The sequence below is a fragment of the Pipistrellus hanaki genome, assembly GCF_964339955.1.
Source record: "Pipistrellus hanaki genome assembly, chromosome: 13".
Taxonomy (NCBI): Eukaryota; Metazoa; Chordata; class Mammalia; order Chiroptera; family Vespertilionidae; genus Pipistrellus; species Pipistrellus hanaki.
The window spans coordinates 27,192,055-27,206,134 of NC_140515.1; the positions used below are offsets into that span (position 1 = coordinate 27,192,055).

At 51.6% G+C, this 14,080-nt stretch overlaps 1 protein-coding gene across 1 annotated transcript in view; it reads left to right on the forward strand.

The window, feature by feature from the left end:
* IRAK2 (interleukin 1 receptor associated kinase 2) overlaps positions 1-14,080 on the forward strand; it is a 58,420-nt gene that overhangs the window by 16,053 nt on the left and 28,287 nt on the right. Inside the window, exon 3 of the mRNA XM_084901957.1 lies at positions 13,274-13,420. Within this exon, the coding sequence (XP_084758083.1) occupies positions 13,274-13,420 (147 nt within the window). The remainder of the gene's footprint in view (positions 1-13,273; positions 13,421-14,080) is intronic.

Genomic DNA, 14,080 nt, shown 5'->3' on the forward strand with positions numbered 1-14,080 from the left:
CTCTCATCGATGTTTCTAACTCTCTATCCCTCTCTCTTCCTCTCTGTAAAAAATCAATAAAATATATTATTAAAAAGAAGAAGAAAAAAGAAGAAAAAAGAAAAGGAGGAAGGGAAGGGCACGGGCTTGCTTCCAGGAGGGAGTCAGGGTGCTGGGTCCTTTGTCTTGAGAGTTTTAAAGCCTGGGCATTAGGGGAGGTCTTAGGAAAGGATGGCAAAGAATATTCATCAGCTTTTCCAGGCCTGTCGGTTCAGGGTCCTGGCCTCCACTGATTGGCTGACACCAGGGCAGGGTTTTATTTGTCACAGCTGGTCTTGTTTCTTTTCTGGAGCTGAAACACAACTGAGGCCTCGATGTTATTTCTAGGGAGGTAAAGGGGGGAGGGAGTCTTAAAACCACATGACAAGTGATATGAAGTCACATGGCCAGCCATGTGCCAGGGGAGGGAAGGCCACCCTGGGGGCAAGGTCTGGCCCCTGTCTTACCTGTTGCTAGGCACCCAGGGCTTTCCACTCTGGGGACCTGAGTGTGTATCTGGCTGTAAATTTCTCGGCCAGTTTGTTTGGTTACCTGTCACAGTTTCCCAATTCCACTTTCCAAAGAATTTCCCTAGCCTTTTTTTTGTTTTGTTTTGTTAATCCTTACCAGAGGATATTTTTTCCATTGCTTTTCAGAGTGGAAGGGAGGGACAGAGAAAGAGAGCGAGAGAAACATCGATGTGAGAGACACACATTGACTGGTTGCCTCAACCCAGGAATGTGCCCTTGCCTGGGAATCAAACCCGAGACGCTTAGGTGTGCAGGCTGACACTCTAACCACTGAACCACAATGACCAAGGCTTCCTAGCTTCTTACTGATCCGCTTCAATAGGGCGGCTCAATGGTGTGGGGGACCAGGCTCTTGCTTTTCCATTGCTCTGTGGCCTTGGACATCCGGTGGCTGACTCATACTTGAGATGGCTGCCCGGTGTCCCCATCAGCACATTCCAGCCAGCCAGCCGGGTGTGCCCAGGAAGCTGCACACCTAATTTCCCTTCACAAGCCACTGGCCAGGACCCAGTCACATGATCACACCTACTTGCAAGGGAGGCTGGGAAATGTAATCTTTAGCTGGGAGGTTATGTGCACAACTAAAGCTTCTATTACTCCAGGAGAGGAAGTAACCTCTCAGCAGTCTCCCTACGATCCTCCCCTTTGGGCCACCCAGATATCCACATACACCTGTCTTCCCACCGGAAAACATGCAAGGGAGACCGGCCTGAAGGCCTCATCAGTTCTTTTAGCTCAGGGCCCAGGACCTGTGGGTGATTTGTAGTCTCTCATCGGCGGTGGAATCTGAATAGGAAGCCAGTGAAAACTCTCCTCTGAAGTACTTGTTGAAGTCGTTGACAAGTCTGGCTGACAGGAACTGTAAAAAGTCCCTTCTGCTAGGGGAGCCAGTCCTTGGCCTGGTCCATCCGGCAGCCCCTTCTCCTCAGGAAGCCAGTGATTCCCACATGGGTGCCCCAGATTTGGGAACTTGTTAGAATGCAAATCCCTGAGCCTCACCTAATCTGCTGACTCAGGAACTCCAGGGCGGGCCGGCTCTGGTGCCATGAAGATTAAAGAACCACTGCTCGCCCTGGCTGGTTTGGTTCAGTGGGTAGAGCCTTGGCCCGAGGACAGACGGAAGAGTCCGGGAGGCAACCAATCGATGTTATTCACCACATTGATTTTTGATATTTCTCACTTCTCCTTTCCACTCTTTCTAAAAACCGATGGAACAATATCCTTGGGTGAGGATTAACAACAACAACAAAAAGAACCACTGCTCTCACTCCTGGTTCTCTACCCCTGGCTCTGTCCTGGAGGGTTGGGGAAGGGGCAGGCATTGGGGAGGGGTGGGGGAGGGGGAAGGCACTCCTGTTCATTATTCTCTGTGGCCTCATCTGAAGTGGGAAGTGAAGAGTCCTAACCTAAGAGGGACTTTTCCTGACGGCCCGGCTTAGGAGGGGCCTGTGAGCCCGGCATCAGAAGCCACGTGTCACCATGTGGGAGGCTTAGGTGCGGGGATGAGAGGAGAGGCCAAAGGGTCAGAGCTGTGGCTTCCAGCTTGCCTGCCATCGCTTCTGAGCTCTGGAGCCAGGGAAATGCTGCCAAAAGCAGGCCCAGGAGCTGAGCCTGTGGATGGTTGGGATCAGATGGCTCTAGCCCCAGTTTGGAGGCTAGAAACCAGGTGTGCCTCGCCTGTGAGTTGACACTCTCTCTCTCCAACACAGGGAGTTGGATACACAGAGCTGGGCAAGAGACTCAGTGACGAACTAAAGAAATATTTATCAGGTGTGTCCTGCTCTGTGCTAGGCACAGGGGACACAGCAATGGAATGACAGACAAGGTCCTAGACCTCAAGGAGCTTGCCGTCCAGCGTGGGTGATGACATGGAGACGCAGTACCCACCCCGGTGTGAGGGCTCCAAGGAGAGGCGTCGGTAGGGTAGGCGATAGGTAGGACAGGGGAGGAGGGGAAGATTTGATCTCATCAGGGAGGCTTCCCCGAGGAAGTGAAACCGAAGTCTCCATTCAGAGGATGAGTGGGCCGGCCGAAGAGAGAGACCACACAGCATTCCTGGGCGAAGGGGACAGCACCCGCAAAGGCCTGGTGGGGGGGGGCGGGGAGCCATGTGTGAGGACCCAGAAGAGGCCATGGCGCCTCCCTTAGGCAGAGGACAGCGGGAGGGGAGTGGGCCAGGCCACCCGGAGTTTGACGGTGCTGGCCGTTTGCTTTCCCCTGGAGCCCAGGGGAGACTTCGGAGGGCTTGTCCCTGGGGAGGATCCCGCTGCTCAGGCCCCTGTGTGGAACGGGGGCCTGGGGGGCTCCGGGTATCGGCTGAGTAGGAGAGCGAGGAGCTTCGGGATCCGGAGGGAATTGGGAGGCGACCAAGGTTTAGCGTCTCATCTGCTGCCGCCGCCCTCCCGGGAGTCTTCCGTTCTCGGTTTCCGGGTAGACTCTCCTTGGTTGTGCAACCTTGACGGCTTCCAGCTTTAGGTTTGGCATCTCATCCAGCGCCATTTCCTTCCTGGAGCTGAGCTCTCTGGAGTGGGGAATTTTTGGCGGCTGCCTAAAAAGGACACGAGAGAATGGACTCTTTTTATCCCGAAGAGGCTGAGGTGTTGCAAGGTCAGACGGGGCTCGTGTTTGCTCTCTTGGAAGCGTTCCCGACATCCGCCCCTTTCCAGCTATCCGGGAACAATGAAGCATGAACAGGGCCCTGCCCGGTTTGGCGCAATGCGTGACGTGTCGGCCTGCAAACTGAAGGGTCCCAGGTGCAATTCCCGTCAAGAGCGTGTACCCCAGTTGCAGGCTCCGTCCCCAGCCCCGATCCCCAGCCCTGGTCAGGACAGGAGCCCTAGAGACAGCCGATGGATTTTCTCACAGTGATGTTTTGTCTCCCCATCCCTTCCACACTCTCTGAAAGTAATGCAAACATATCCTCAGGCGAGGATTAGAAAGAACCAAACCTGAGGAGTCAGACCCTAGGGGGGCCACCAGGAGCTTGCCAGGGGAGCCGGTAGCATTGGGCCAAGGCCTCCCAGGTTAGGAGCCAGTGTGCCTGGGTTCTAGTCATATAACTTGGATTCAGCACCTCACACACACCCGGCGTGCATCGTACCGCACCAATCCTATTATCCCCGCGTTATAATGAGGCAACCGAGGCTCAGACACTGAGTAACGTGCCCCGGATGGGAACTCAGGCCCCCTTGACCTTAACCCTTACTGGGGCAGGTCCCTAGATGGCATCAAATCTCACTCCCCCCTCTGAAAAATATAAACGCACCGCAGTTTATAATTAGATATCTCTTGTTTAGCTAGCTGAAGGGCAGGGTCATGTCAGTTTTATAAGGAATGAAATCCCTAGTCCCTAACACAACAAAAGCATGAACGGGGAGGATGAGTCATTTAGCAGCTGTTGCAGTACAGGTCCGTGGGCGGGGCGGGGAGGGAAAGGGGGAGAGGGAAAACAGAGCATGCCCTCAGATTTACCTGATTTTGTCCCGGGTTTGAATTGGTAATTTTGAGTGTGTGTGTGTGTGTGTGGGGGGGGGGGGTGTAGTGGGGACAGAACTTTGGATTCCCGGGGGGCTGAGCGAGCCCAGGGATTAGGAAAGGAAAAAGAAAAGGCCTAGAAAGCTATGTATCAGGGCGCTTTAGTTATGGCTGAACCACTTTCATTTGTTTACTCCAACCATCTGAGTCAGCCGAAGAATGAAAACCAGTGTATAAAGGTTGCCTCACTGTTTAACGTGGGGGCCGTGGAGGACGGGGGGATTTCCAGAGTGCGCCCACGGAGGAGAGACCTTATCAGCAGCTAGCGGCCCTTCTGCTCACGTGTGCGGTGCCCGGGTTTGCTGTCGTGTTAGGCGTTCCTGGGCAGCCGGGGAGGGGACCCCGGGCCCCTCTGCCAGGGGCCCACCGTGCATAAGCCTTTCACCGGAGGGCAGTGGGGCACAAATAAACAAAATGACCGTCCCGGGTTTCACTTCCCTGAGGTCTAACGCAGAGAGAGCAGCTGGAGCTCGTCCCCAGAGCTGGTATCGCAGGTAAACGGGCCAGGCCTGCAGCAGAGCCCGGGGACAAGGCCTGGCCTACAGCGGTAACGGCGGGGCACTGCCTCACCTCGCGCTCACGGCTGCTCTCGGGTGTGGGGACAGCTCTCCTCTCGTTTGTCAGAGGAGACTTCAAAGGCTTCCCTTGCCAGCGAGCCTGGCCACTGGCAGGCTGACACTCTATCTACTGAGCCAAACTGGCTAGGGCTATTTTTTTTTTTTAATCCTCACCCAAGGACATGTTCTCATTGATTTCAGACAGAGAGGAAGAGAAAGGGAGACAGAGAGAGAAATATTGATTGGTTGCCTCCCATATATACTCTAATGGGGGGGGGGGGGGGGGAGGAGAGGTTGAATCTGCCCTGACTGGGAATTGAACCCTCGGCCTTTTGGTATACGAGACAATGCCCCAACCAGCTGAGCCACACCGGCTAGGGCATTTTGGTTCTGTGTGTGTGTGTGTGTGTGTGTGTGTGTGTGTGTGTGTATGTGTGTGTTTGATCACGTTTATGTTTTTGGGTTGATCCTGCAGTCAGGTTGGTGTGGAATCTGAGGCTGTGATCCCCGGGAGAACGTTGTCCTGGGAGCCTGCGGCCGCGCCTCCGCATCGGTCACAGTAACGATAGAACCAGCGTGGCCTTCGCAGACAGGAAAGCCGCAGTGCGATCGGACGCTCACCCCCTCCTCTCCTCATGACCACATCAGCTCCTTCACCCTTCGTGCCCTCGAGGTTCTGTTTTTATTTCCATGACTCTCCGCTGCACCGCCTGGCGGAGGGGTGTTTATCTGATCAGCTCTCAGAGGCGGGTTTCCAGGCAGGAAGGGCAGGGAGCCACACCTCCTCCCTCTTCTGCTTCTGATGGGGGAAGGCGGCAGCAAAAGGCCTGCTCTGTACCTTCCCCCTCAGACCAGGTGGCCGGGACTGAAGAGTGGGAAGGAAGGTGTCCAAACGTCTTATTTATTGTCTGAAAGACATCTGAGCACCCACAGCTTGCTGAGGCGGGGGTTTCACAGGAAACCAGAACCTCTCCTCAGACTGTCTCCTGGGGACGGACGGACGGACGGACGGACTGGCATGGGGCTCCTGTCAGCTGAGCTCTCCGAGTGCGAGTGTGACTTCCGAGTGTGACAGACAGGCCAGCCTGACGGTGCTGACAGGCTCAGCCTCAGGGCATCCTCCGGGGAGTCCCCCCTCCGCCCCCCTCCGCTCCCAGCTGTAGGCCTCTGCAGCCACTGAGAAAGAACAAGGTAAACAAGAGAGAAACGGACTCTCCTTAGAGAAACCGGACTCTCTGGAAACACAACAACGCCTTTTTAAAAAATATTTTTTTAATTGATTTTTTTTTTTTTTTTTACAGAGAGGAAGGGAGAGGGATAGAGAGCTAGAAACATCGATGACAGAAACATTGATCAGCTGCCTCCTGCACACCCCCCTTCCGGGGATGTGCCCTCAACCAAGGTACATACCCTAGACCGGAATCGAACCCGGGACCCTTCAGTCCGCAGGCCGATGCTCTACCATTGAGCCAAACCGGTTTTGGCAACAACGCCTTTTAAATTCCCCATGGGTGGAGGCCATGGAGGGCAGCCATAAATGGGCGATTCTGCCAAATGTGTCTTGGCTGAGACAGAAAGACTGAGCGGGAAGGGGAACGGAGTCAACGGGAAAAGGGCCCTGAGCTCAGGTCGGGCCAGGTCTCCCCCCCCCCCGTGTGACAGATGCGGAGACACGGGGGACGGTGCTTCTCCTGGGGCCGCGGGCAGTTCGGGGTGCAGTGGGACCTGCGGGAGCCGAAGCAGTGGGGAGCAGCTCCTTGTGGCCTGGCTCTGCAGGGAATGGCAGCCTGGGGTCCCGAGAGGAGCTGGGCCCCTCTGCCCTTTTGCCTCATACACAGAATGTGGCCCTTGGAGGAACACGGGATCCTACCCTTGCAGTCTGTGGAGGAAGGGTGCTGGGAAAGAGGCCATGTCCTACACCAGGCGGGTTGTCAGGGAAGATAAAGACACAAGGACACCAAGTGGCATGGGGTGGCCCCTTCCTGACCGGGGCCCAGTGTCCATATCTGTGCACCCCCCGGATCCGTCAGTGCAGGAATCAGCCTTCACCGCAGTGGTGGTTCCCTGTTGCATTTTGTACAGGGACTGTGCTCTCCCCCGCCTGTGGGAGGCAGCCAGTTCCTAAGACACAGCCCCGGGACACCAGGGGTCCTGCCTGCAGGGCTGCCGCATCTGGGCGCCCTGTTTGGGCCAGAAGGGCCTCCGCTGAGGGGAGCTGGAGAGAGGGGGTGTGGTCCATGGCCGCCCCTGTGAGAGCCTGAGCCCCCAGCTGGGGAGCGTGAAGTGTGTGCTCTCCAGGCACCCAGCCCTGCCTCTTCGCGATCCTTCTGGGAGGGGATCCCCCTTCCTGCCTCAGTGCCCCTTCGTTTTACTTTCCTCCCTCATGCGAGGCTCCTCCCCGCCCCGAGTCCCAGGTTCTTTCCTCCTAAATATCTGTGCACGTTAGACACTCGGTAGCAAACACCAGAAGGGAGTTGGATCTGAATTTAGTGACCGCCTGCTTCCTGATCTGGGCCCGATGGACTTTGCAGGGCACACGGTTTTTGGTAACTCTAGTTCAGAAGACTCAGTTCCATGCCCTCGCTGGTGTAGCTCAGTGGATAGAGCATCAGGCTGTGGACTGAAGGGTCCCGGGTTTGATTCTGTCCGGTCCAGGGCACATGCCTGGGTTGCAGGCAGGAGGTGGCCGATCAATGATTCTCTCTCATCGTTGATGTTTCTACCGTGTTTCCCCGAAAATAAGATATCCTCTGAAAATAAGACCTAGCGAATGGAAAGATAAGACATCCCCTGAAAATAAGACCTAGTGCAACTTTGGGAGAAAAAATTAATATAAGACACTTATTTTCGGGGAAACAGGGTATCTCTTTCTCCCTCTCCCTTCCTCTCTGAAATCAATAAAACTATTTAAAATAAAAGAGAGAAACATACTTTTCTATGCAACAAATCCATTTTCACTGTTGAAAAATTCTATAATGTGAATAAACTGAAAAATATAAACCTCCCAAACCCAGAGTGTACATTTATTGATAATTACACCGCCTAGAAATAACCACTGTGAACATTTGGTGTACGTTCTTAGGCTCTTTTTCTCTCCGTAGATGGATGTCTTCTCTATTTTTACACATATTTTACCAAAACACTGATAACACATGTATCCTTTTTTGTTCACTCAATATATTAACGCCTTTCCACGTCAATGGATATGCACACAACATCTTTGTATTTGCTGTTAAAGTGTGAAAAGCACACAAGGGGAGACACTCAGGGCGGGCGCCCGCTGCCACGCACTCCGGCCGGCTGTCCGCTGGGGCAGTGGCAGCGGCTGGGCTGTGGCCTCCCGAGCGATGAGGAAACTGCTCCGGAGAAGGACAGGTCCGCCGAAACCGGTTTGGCTCAGTGGATAGAGTGTCAGCCTTCAGATTGAAGGGTCCCAGGTTCGATTCCGGTCAAGGGCATGTACCTTGGTTGCAGGCACATCCCCAGTGGGGGATGTGCAAGAGGCAGCTGATTGATGACTCTCTCTCATCGGTGTTTCTAACTCTCTCTCTCTCTCTCTCTCTTCCTCTCTGTAAGAAACCAATAAAATATATTTTTTTAAAAAGGACAGGCCCTAAGGCCTCTGCCTCCCAGACTCCACGCGGGCCGGCACGCTGGTGGTGACGGAAGACGGAGCCACCGAAGGCGATTCAGCCACTCTCTGACTCCCTACAGAGACCATCACCCCCGGTCCTGGTGCCCCTGCTCTGTGCTGGGCGTCATTCTGGACACTGGGGTGGATTCAAAAGAGATAAAAGGCAGCTTGTAACTTAACTTGGGAGCTGAAACCACTCAAATGATGTGGCGTAAGAATGGCAAGAAGGCCGAGACCGATTTGGCTCAATGTATAGAGCGTCGGCTTGGGGACTGAGGGGTCCCGGGTTCGATTCCCGTCAAGGGCACATACCTTGGTTGCGGGCACATCCCCAGTAGGGGGTGTGCAAGAGGCAGCTGATCGATGACTCTCTCTCATCGATGTTTCTAACTCTCTCTCTCTCCCTTCTTCTCTGTACAAAATCAATAAAATATATTAAAAAAAAAAAAAAAAAAGAATGGCAAGAAGCATTATGCCACTAGAGTAGGCATTAGGAAAAAAGTTCATGCGTTTGTCCTTGTCAAACCCATCGATGTCTTTGCTCATGAAATAACCAGGTACACAGATGGAAACAAAACCATGAATATTCACTTAAAAGAAGATACTCAGAGCCCTGGCAGGTGTGGATCAGTTGCTTGGAGCGTTGTCCCATTTATTGAAAGGTCTCAGGTTCGATTCCCAGTTAAGGCGCATACCCGGGTTTCAGGTTTGATCCCCAGTTGGGGCTCATGCTGGAGGCAACCAATGTTTCTGTCTCACATCGATGTTTCTCTCTCTTCCCCGCCCCGCCCCCTACCTTCCTCTCTAAAGTCAATAAAAATAGCCCTAACTTGTTTGGCTCATTGAATAGAGCATCGGCCTGCTGCCGACTGAAAGGTCCCAGGTTCGATTCCTGTCAAGGGCATGTACCTTGGTTGCGGGCACATCCCCAGTAGGAGGTGTGCAGGAGGCAGCTGATCGATGACTCTCTCTCATAGATGTTTCTAACTCTGTCTCCCTCTCTCTTCCTCTCTGTAAAAAATCAATAAAATGTATTTAAAAAAATAAAATCAATAAAAACATATCCTCAGGCGATGATTAAACAAAAAGGAAGAGATTCTCAGGAGTTGTCAATAACCAGCAGACAGACTGGTTGTTCAAGCTGGACGGAGTTCTCTGTAATGCCTCCCACATGTGGTTTATGAGACAGCCTCGAAGGATGTACAATAGTTTCCTATGCTCTCTATGGCTATATTGGTAATTGGGTTAATGAGCTGTTTTACTTAAGAACCTGTAGAACCCCTCACGGAGGAAGAGGTGCAAGTGTTATATGGTGAATAAAATAAAATAGAAGCTCATTTACTAAAAATAAATAAATAAATAAATAAATAAATAAAAATATATTTTATTGATTTTCCACAGAGAGTAAAGGAGAGGGATAGAGAGCTAGAAACATCGATGAGAGAGAAACATCGACCAGCTGCCTCCTGCACACCCCCTACTGGTACATGCCCTTGACCGGAATCGAACCTGGGACCCTTCAGTCCTCAGGCTGACGGTCTATCCAAACCGGTTTCGGCAAAAAAAATTTTTTTTAAATGAGTAGTAAAATACATAGAGACAGAAAGTAGGGTGTTGTTGCCAGGGGCTGTGGGAGGGGAATGGGGAGGTAGTGTTTGATGTGGACAGAATTTCTGGAGATGGTGGTGGTGGTGATAGTTTCACAGCAACGTGAATGTACTTAATGCCACTGAACTCAACACTTAAAAATGGCTATGATGGTAAATCTATGTTATGTGTATTTTACCATAATTGAAAAGTAAGTATACTAAAACTGAAAAAAAGGGGGAAACAATTTAGATGAAAATGAAGACTCCCACCCTACTCTTTATGCTCACCATGTGGGCTGTAGGAGAGCTAACCAATGTTTTAATGAAGTTCCTGTGTTTTGAGCTAAGCCATTGGCATGCAGTGTTTTCTCTGAGTTCTGGGGAAAGTCGACTAGAGTCACTATAACTGGGAATGGATGAAACTGGTTTCCATCCCAGGGCCTGAATTCTAAACAGCTAAGCTCTGCTACTTCTTTTATAAGAGCGTTTTATTTATTTATTTATTTATTTATTTATAATATATTTTATTGATTTTTCACAAAGAGGAAGAGAGAGGGATAGAGAGTTAGAAACATCGATGAGAGAGAATCATCGATCAGCTGCCTCTTGCACACCCCCTACTGGGGATGTGCCCGCAACCAAGGTACATGCCCTTGACCGGAATCGAACCCGGGACCTTTCAGTCCGCAAGCTGACGCTTTATCCACTGAGCCAAACCAGTCCAGGCAAGAGAGTTTTATTTAAATGAATACTTTATCAGTGACAGTCAAAGAAAAAGTCACGTTTTCTCCCCCATTCAGCCTTCCTGTTACTTCTGTGCATTCCCTCGAGCCTTTCTCCAGCTCCTGCCCAGTTTTCCTGCTTTTTTGAGCAGGTGGGGGTCCTGGGCAGTGCCCTCTGCAGGTGATGGTAATGACCTTGGTATCTGAGTAATTCTGTCCTAACCGATGAGAGGGGACAGTGAAACTAGTCCTAGGTTTGAATCTTATCAGCTGTTTGATTCAGGGAAAAATAATTTTGCCTCTGAGAGCCTCCATGTGCTCAGAAAAAAAAAAAAAAAATGCAGATAATTGTTAACCAGCCTAGATCGTCATGACCGTCCAATAAACCTGCTTGGTGCCATACAAGTGTAGTACCATGCATTTAGGCATCATTAATATTGTTCTAGTCCCTTGCCGAAACTGGCTTGGCTCAGTGGACAGAGCGTCAGCCTGCGGACTGAAGGGTCCCAGGTTTGATTCCGGTCAAGGGCATGTACCTTGGTTGTGGGCACATCCCCGGTAGGGGGTGTGCAGGAGGCAGCTGATCAATGTTTCTCTCTTATCAATGTTTCTAGCTCTCTATCCCTCTCCCTTCCTCTCTGTAAAAAATCAATAAAATATATATATTTAAAAATATTGTTCTAGTCCCACAAAGCTTGTGTTCGAAGTGCTTTGGCTCCATGGTAACAACCAGTTTTGTTCAGAGACAGTTTACCTGTTGGAATGAATGCTCCTGGGGTCAGAGGCTGGAGGGGGACTGTCCCAGCTGCACCTGGTGATGCAGGTGTGAGAGGTAAAGGCAGAAGCCTTCCCTGGGACGTGGGTGCCCCCATTTTTGTGGTTCTCAAACATGGGTCGACTGCAAACCACCAGAGGGTGAGGGGTCGTGCGTGCAGGGCTGCAGAGTTTGGATTTGCTCGGAGGCAATGGGGAGATATCCGGAGTCAGGTGAAGAGTATATTCTTTAACCAGATGATGGGGTCGTAAAGGCTTCAAGCAGCGGGGTGATGAGGCCAGATCTGTATGTTAGTGAGACGCAGCCTGGGAGGGATCCGAGGGCCTCCGAGCTGGAGGCAGTGGCTGTGCGGAGAGAGGACACCAGGGCAGCGATGAAGGAAGCTGCCTGACACAGAGTCGGCCCCGAGAAGCTGGGTGGGAGGCAGTGTAGACACCCTGACAGTACCTTGGGGTTTCCCAAGCTGATGCAAAGGGGAAGTGATCACAGAGGGCAGGTGGCCTCCGCCCAGGCTCCTTCGGCCAGCCCTGTCTGCCCAGCGATGTGACCTTGGGGAAGTCACTTAACCTGCCCAGGCCTCAGTTTCCTCATCTCTAACTGGGACAAAGTGGGAAATCCTTGTGAGGATTTGATGCGTGCAGAGCCGGGCCTGGCTGTCGCAGTGTTGGTGCTCAGTTGACGTAGCTGCTATTTTCAGAGTCCCCGTCTCTAAAACAGGGAAGGATGCACATGTTTCCACTGCTGCTGTGGAAGGGGAAGCTGTAGGACTGGCCAGAACTTTTATGTCCAGCGGCTCAACTGGGGACTTAGCAGGATGGATAGCTTTAACTAGCCCATGTGTTCATGGAAATGCATAACTTATAGCGCCCTTGCATTTTTCTTTCAAATATGTTTTTATTGATTTCAGAGAGAGGAAGGGAGAGAGAGAAACATCAGTGATGAGAGAGAATCGTTGATCAGCTGCCTCCTACGTGCCCCCTACTGGAGTGGAGCCTGAAACCTGGGTATGTGCCCTGACCGGGAATTGAACTGTTACCTCATGGGTCATAGGCCGATGTTCAACCACTGAGCCACACCAGCTGGGCTCTAGAGCCCTTTCAGCCTGTGTTCTCACATTTCCCTCCCAACAGCCTATGAGGTAGGCAAGCAGACATTAACATGATCTTCCTTTTATAGGTGAGGAAACAGGCCCTTGGAATGCAAGTGACTTTTCGCTCGGCCAGTGTTGCTTAGTGGTTGAGCATCTACCCATGCCCCAAGAGGTTGCTGGTTCGATTCCTAGTCAGGGCAAATGTCCCGGTTTCAGGCTTGATCCCCAGTAGGGGGCATGCAAGAGGCAGCCGATCGATGTTTCTATCTTTCCCCTCTTTCTGTCCCTTCCTCTCTCTCTAAAAATCAATATAAACATATTTTTTAAAAGAAAGTGACTTGTCTAAGGTCACACAACTAGTAGGATTACATTTTAAAAAAAATCCTTACCTGAGGGTATGTTTATTTATTTTAGAGAAAGGAACAGAGAGAGAGAGAGAGTCAGATAGACAGACAGACATTGATGTGGGAGAGAAACATCAATGAGTTGCCTCTGGAATGCACCCTGACTGGGGATCAAATCCAAAACCTTGGTATGTGCCCTGACCATATGTAGAGGATGACACTCCAACCAACGGAGCCGCCGGGCCAGGCCCTGCTGGGAGGACTAGAACCAGGGGTTCTGACTCAGAGTGTCAGGGCTGGAGCCATCACAGGAGATTGCCCTGACCCACCTCTACACTTCACAGACGGTCCCAGGCTCCAAGGGAGAGAGCGCGCTGGGAACACGGTGCTTTCGAGGCCGCACCGGGACCAGACCCGCCTCCTGAGGGCTGCTCCACTTCACAGAATGACAACACCTTTCTCCCATTCCACCTGTTTCAGGGAAGCCAGTGCCTGAAGTCAGGCCTTCTGCCCCAGACTTCCCGGGAGCCGAGAAGCCAACCAGGCCCTGGGCAGCGTCTGTAAGAAGCACGGAGGACGAACAGAAGAAGGGGCAGCTCGTGGGGCCAGCTGCCTTGCCGGGCCCAGGTATTACATTTTTTAATTTAAAGAATACGTAAGGAAATGATTTATCTATAAGGATATTCAGCTCAGTGTATAATGACAAACAATTAGAAACAACAGTGGGAATGGTAAATTTAATGACAGGTCATTGCAATAATATGTTAGCCTAACATTATACTGTTAACATTATTAGCACAATAATGCTGTTAACAATGATCCGGATATGTATGCATACATGGAAACATGCTTACAATATATTAAGTTAAAAAAGTCAGTAAAAGAATATGCCATTTTTTACTATTTTTAAGGAAAGAAAGAACTCAGTGAATGAGAGCTGTGTGCCAGACACTGTTCTAAGCACTTCAGTGATGTAACTTATTTAACCCTTCTCAGCTGTGAGCCTGGCGATTCTCTCCATCTCACCGATGAGAAGCTGTGAGTGCAGAGAGTTAAACAGCCCGGCATGGGGCCCAGGTTCTTTACCTGTGGTTTCCCACGCCCCCAACACAGACTGGCCCTGCATGCCAGCTCCAGGCTCAGGGGCCTAGTGACTTCTCTGTCTGTTTTCCATAGGCCCAGGGCCTGGCCTTCACAGCCATGTGGTGGGGTGCTCCATGCCCGCCCCCGGGTCCTCTTTGCCAGTCACAGGTCCTTTGCTTTGCTCTGTGGCACCTGAAGCACCGA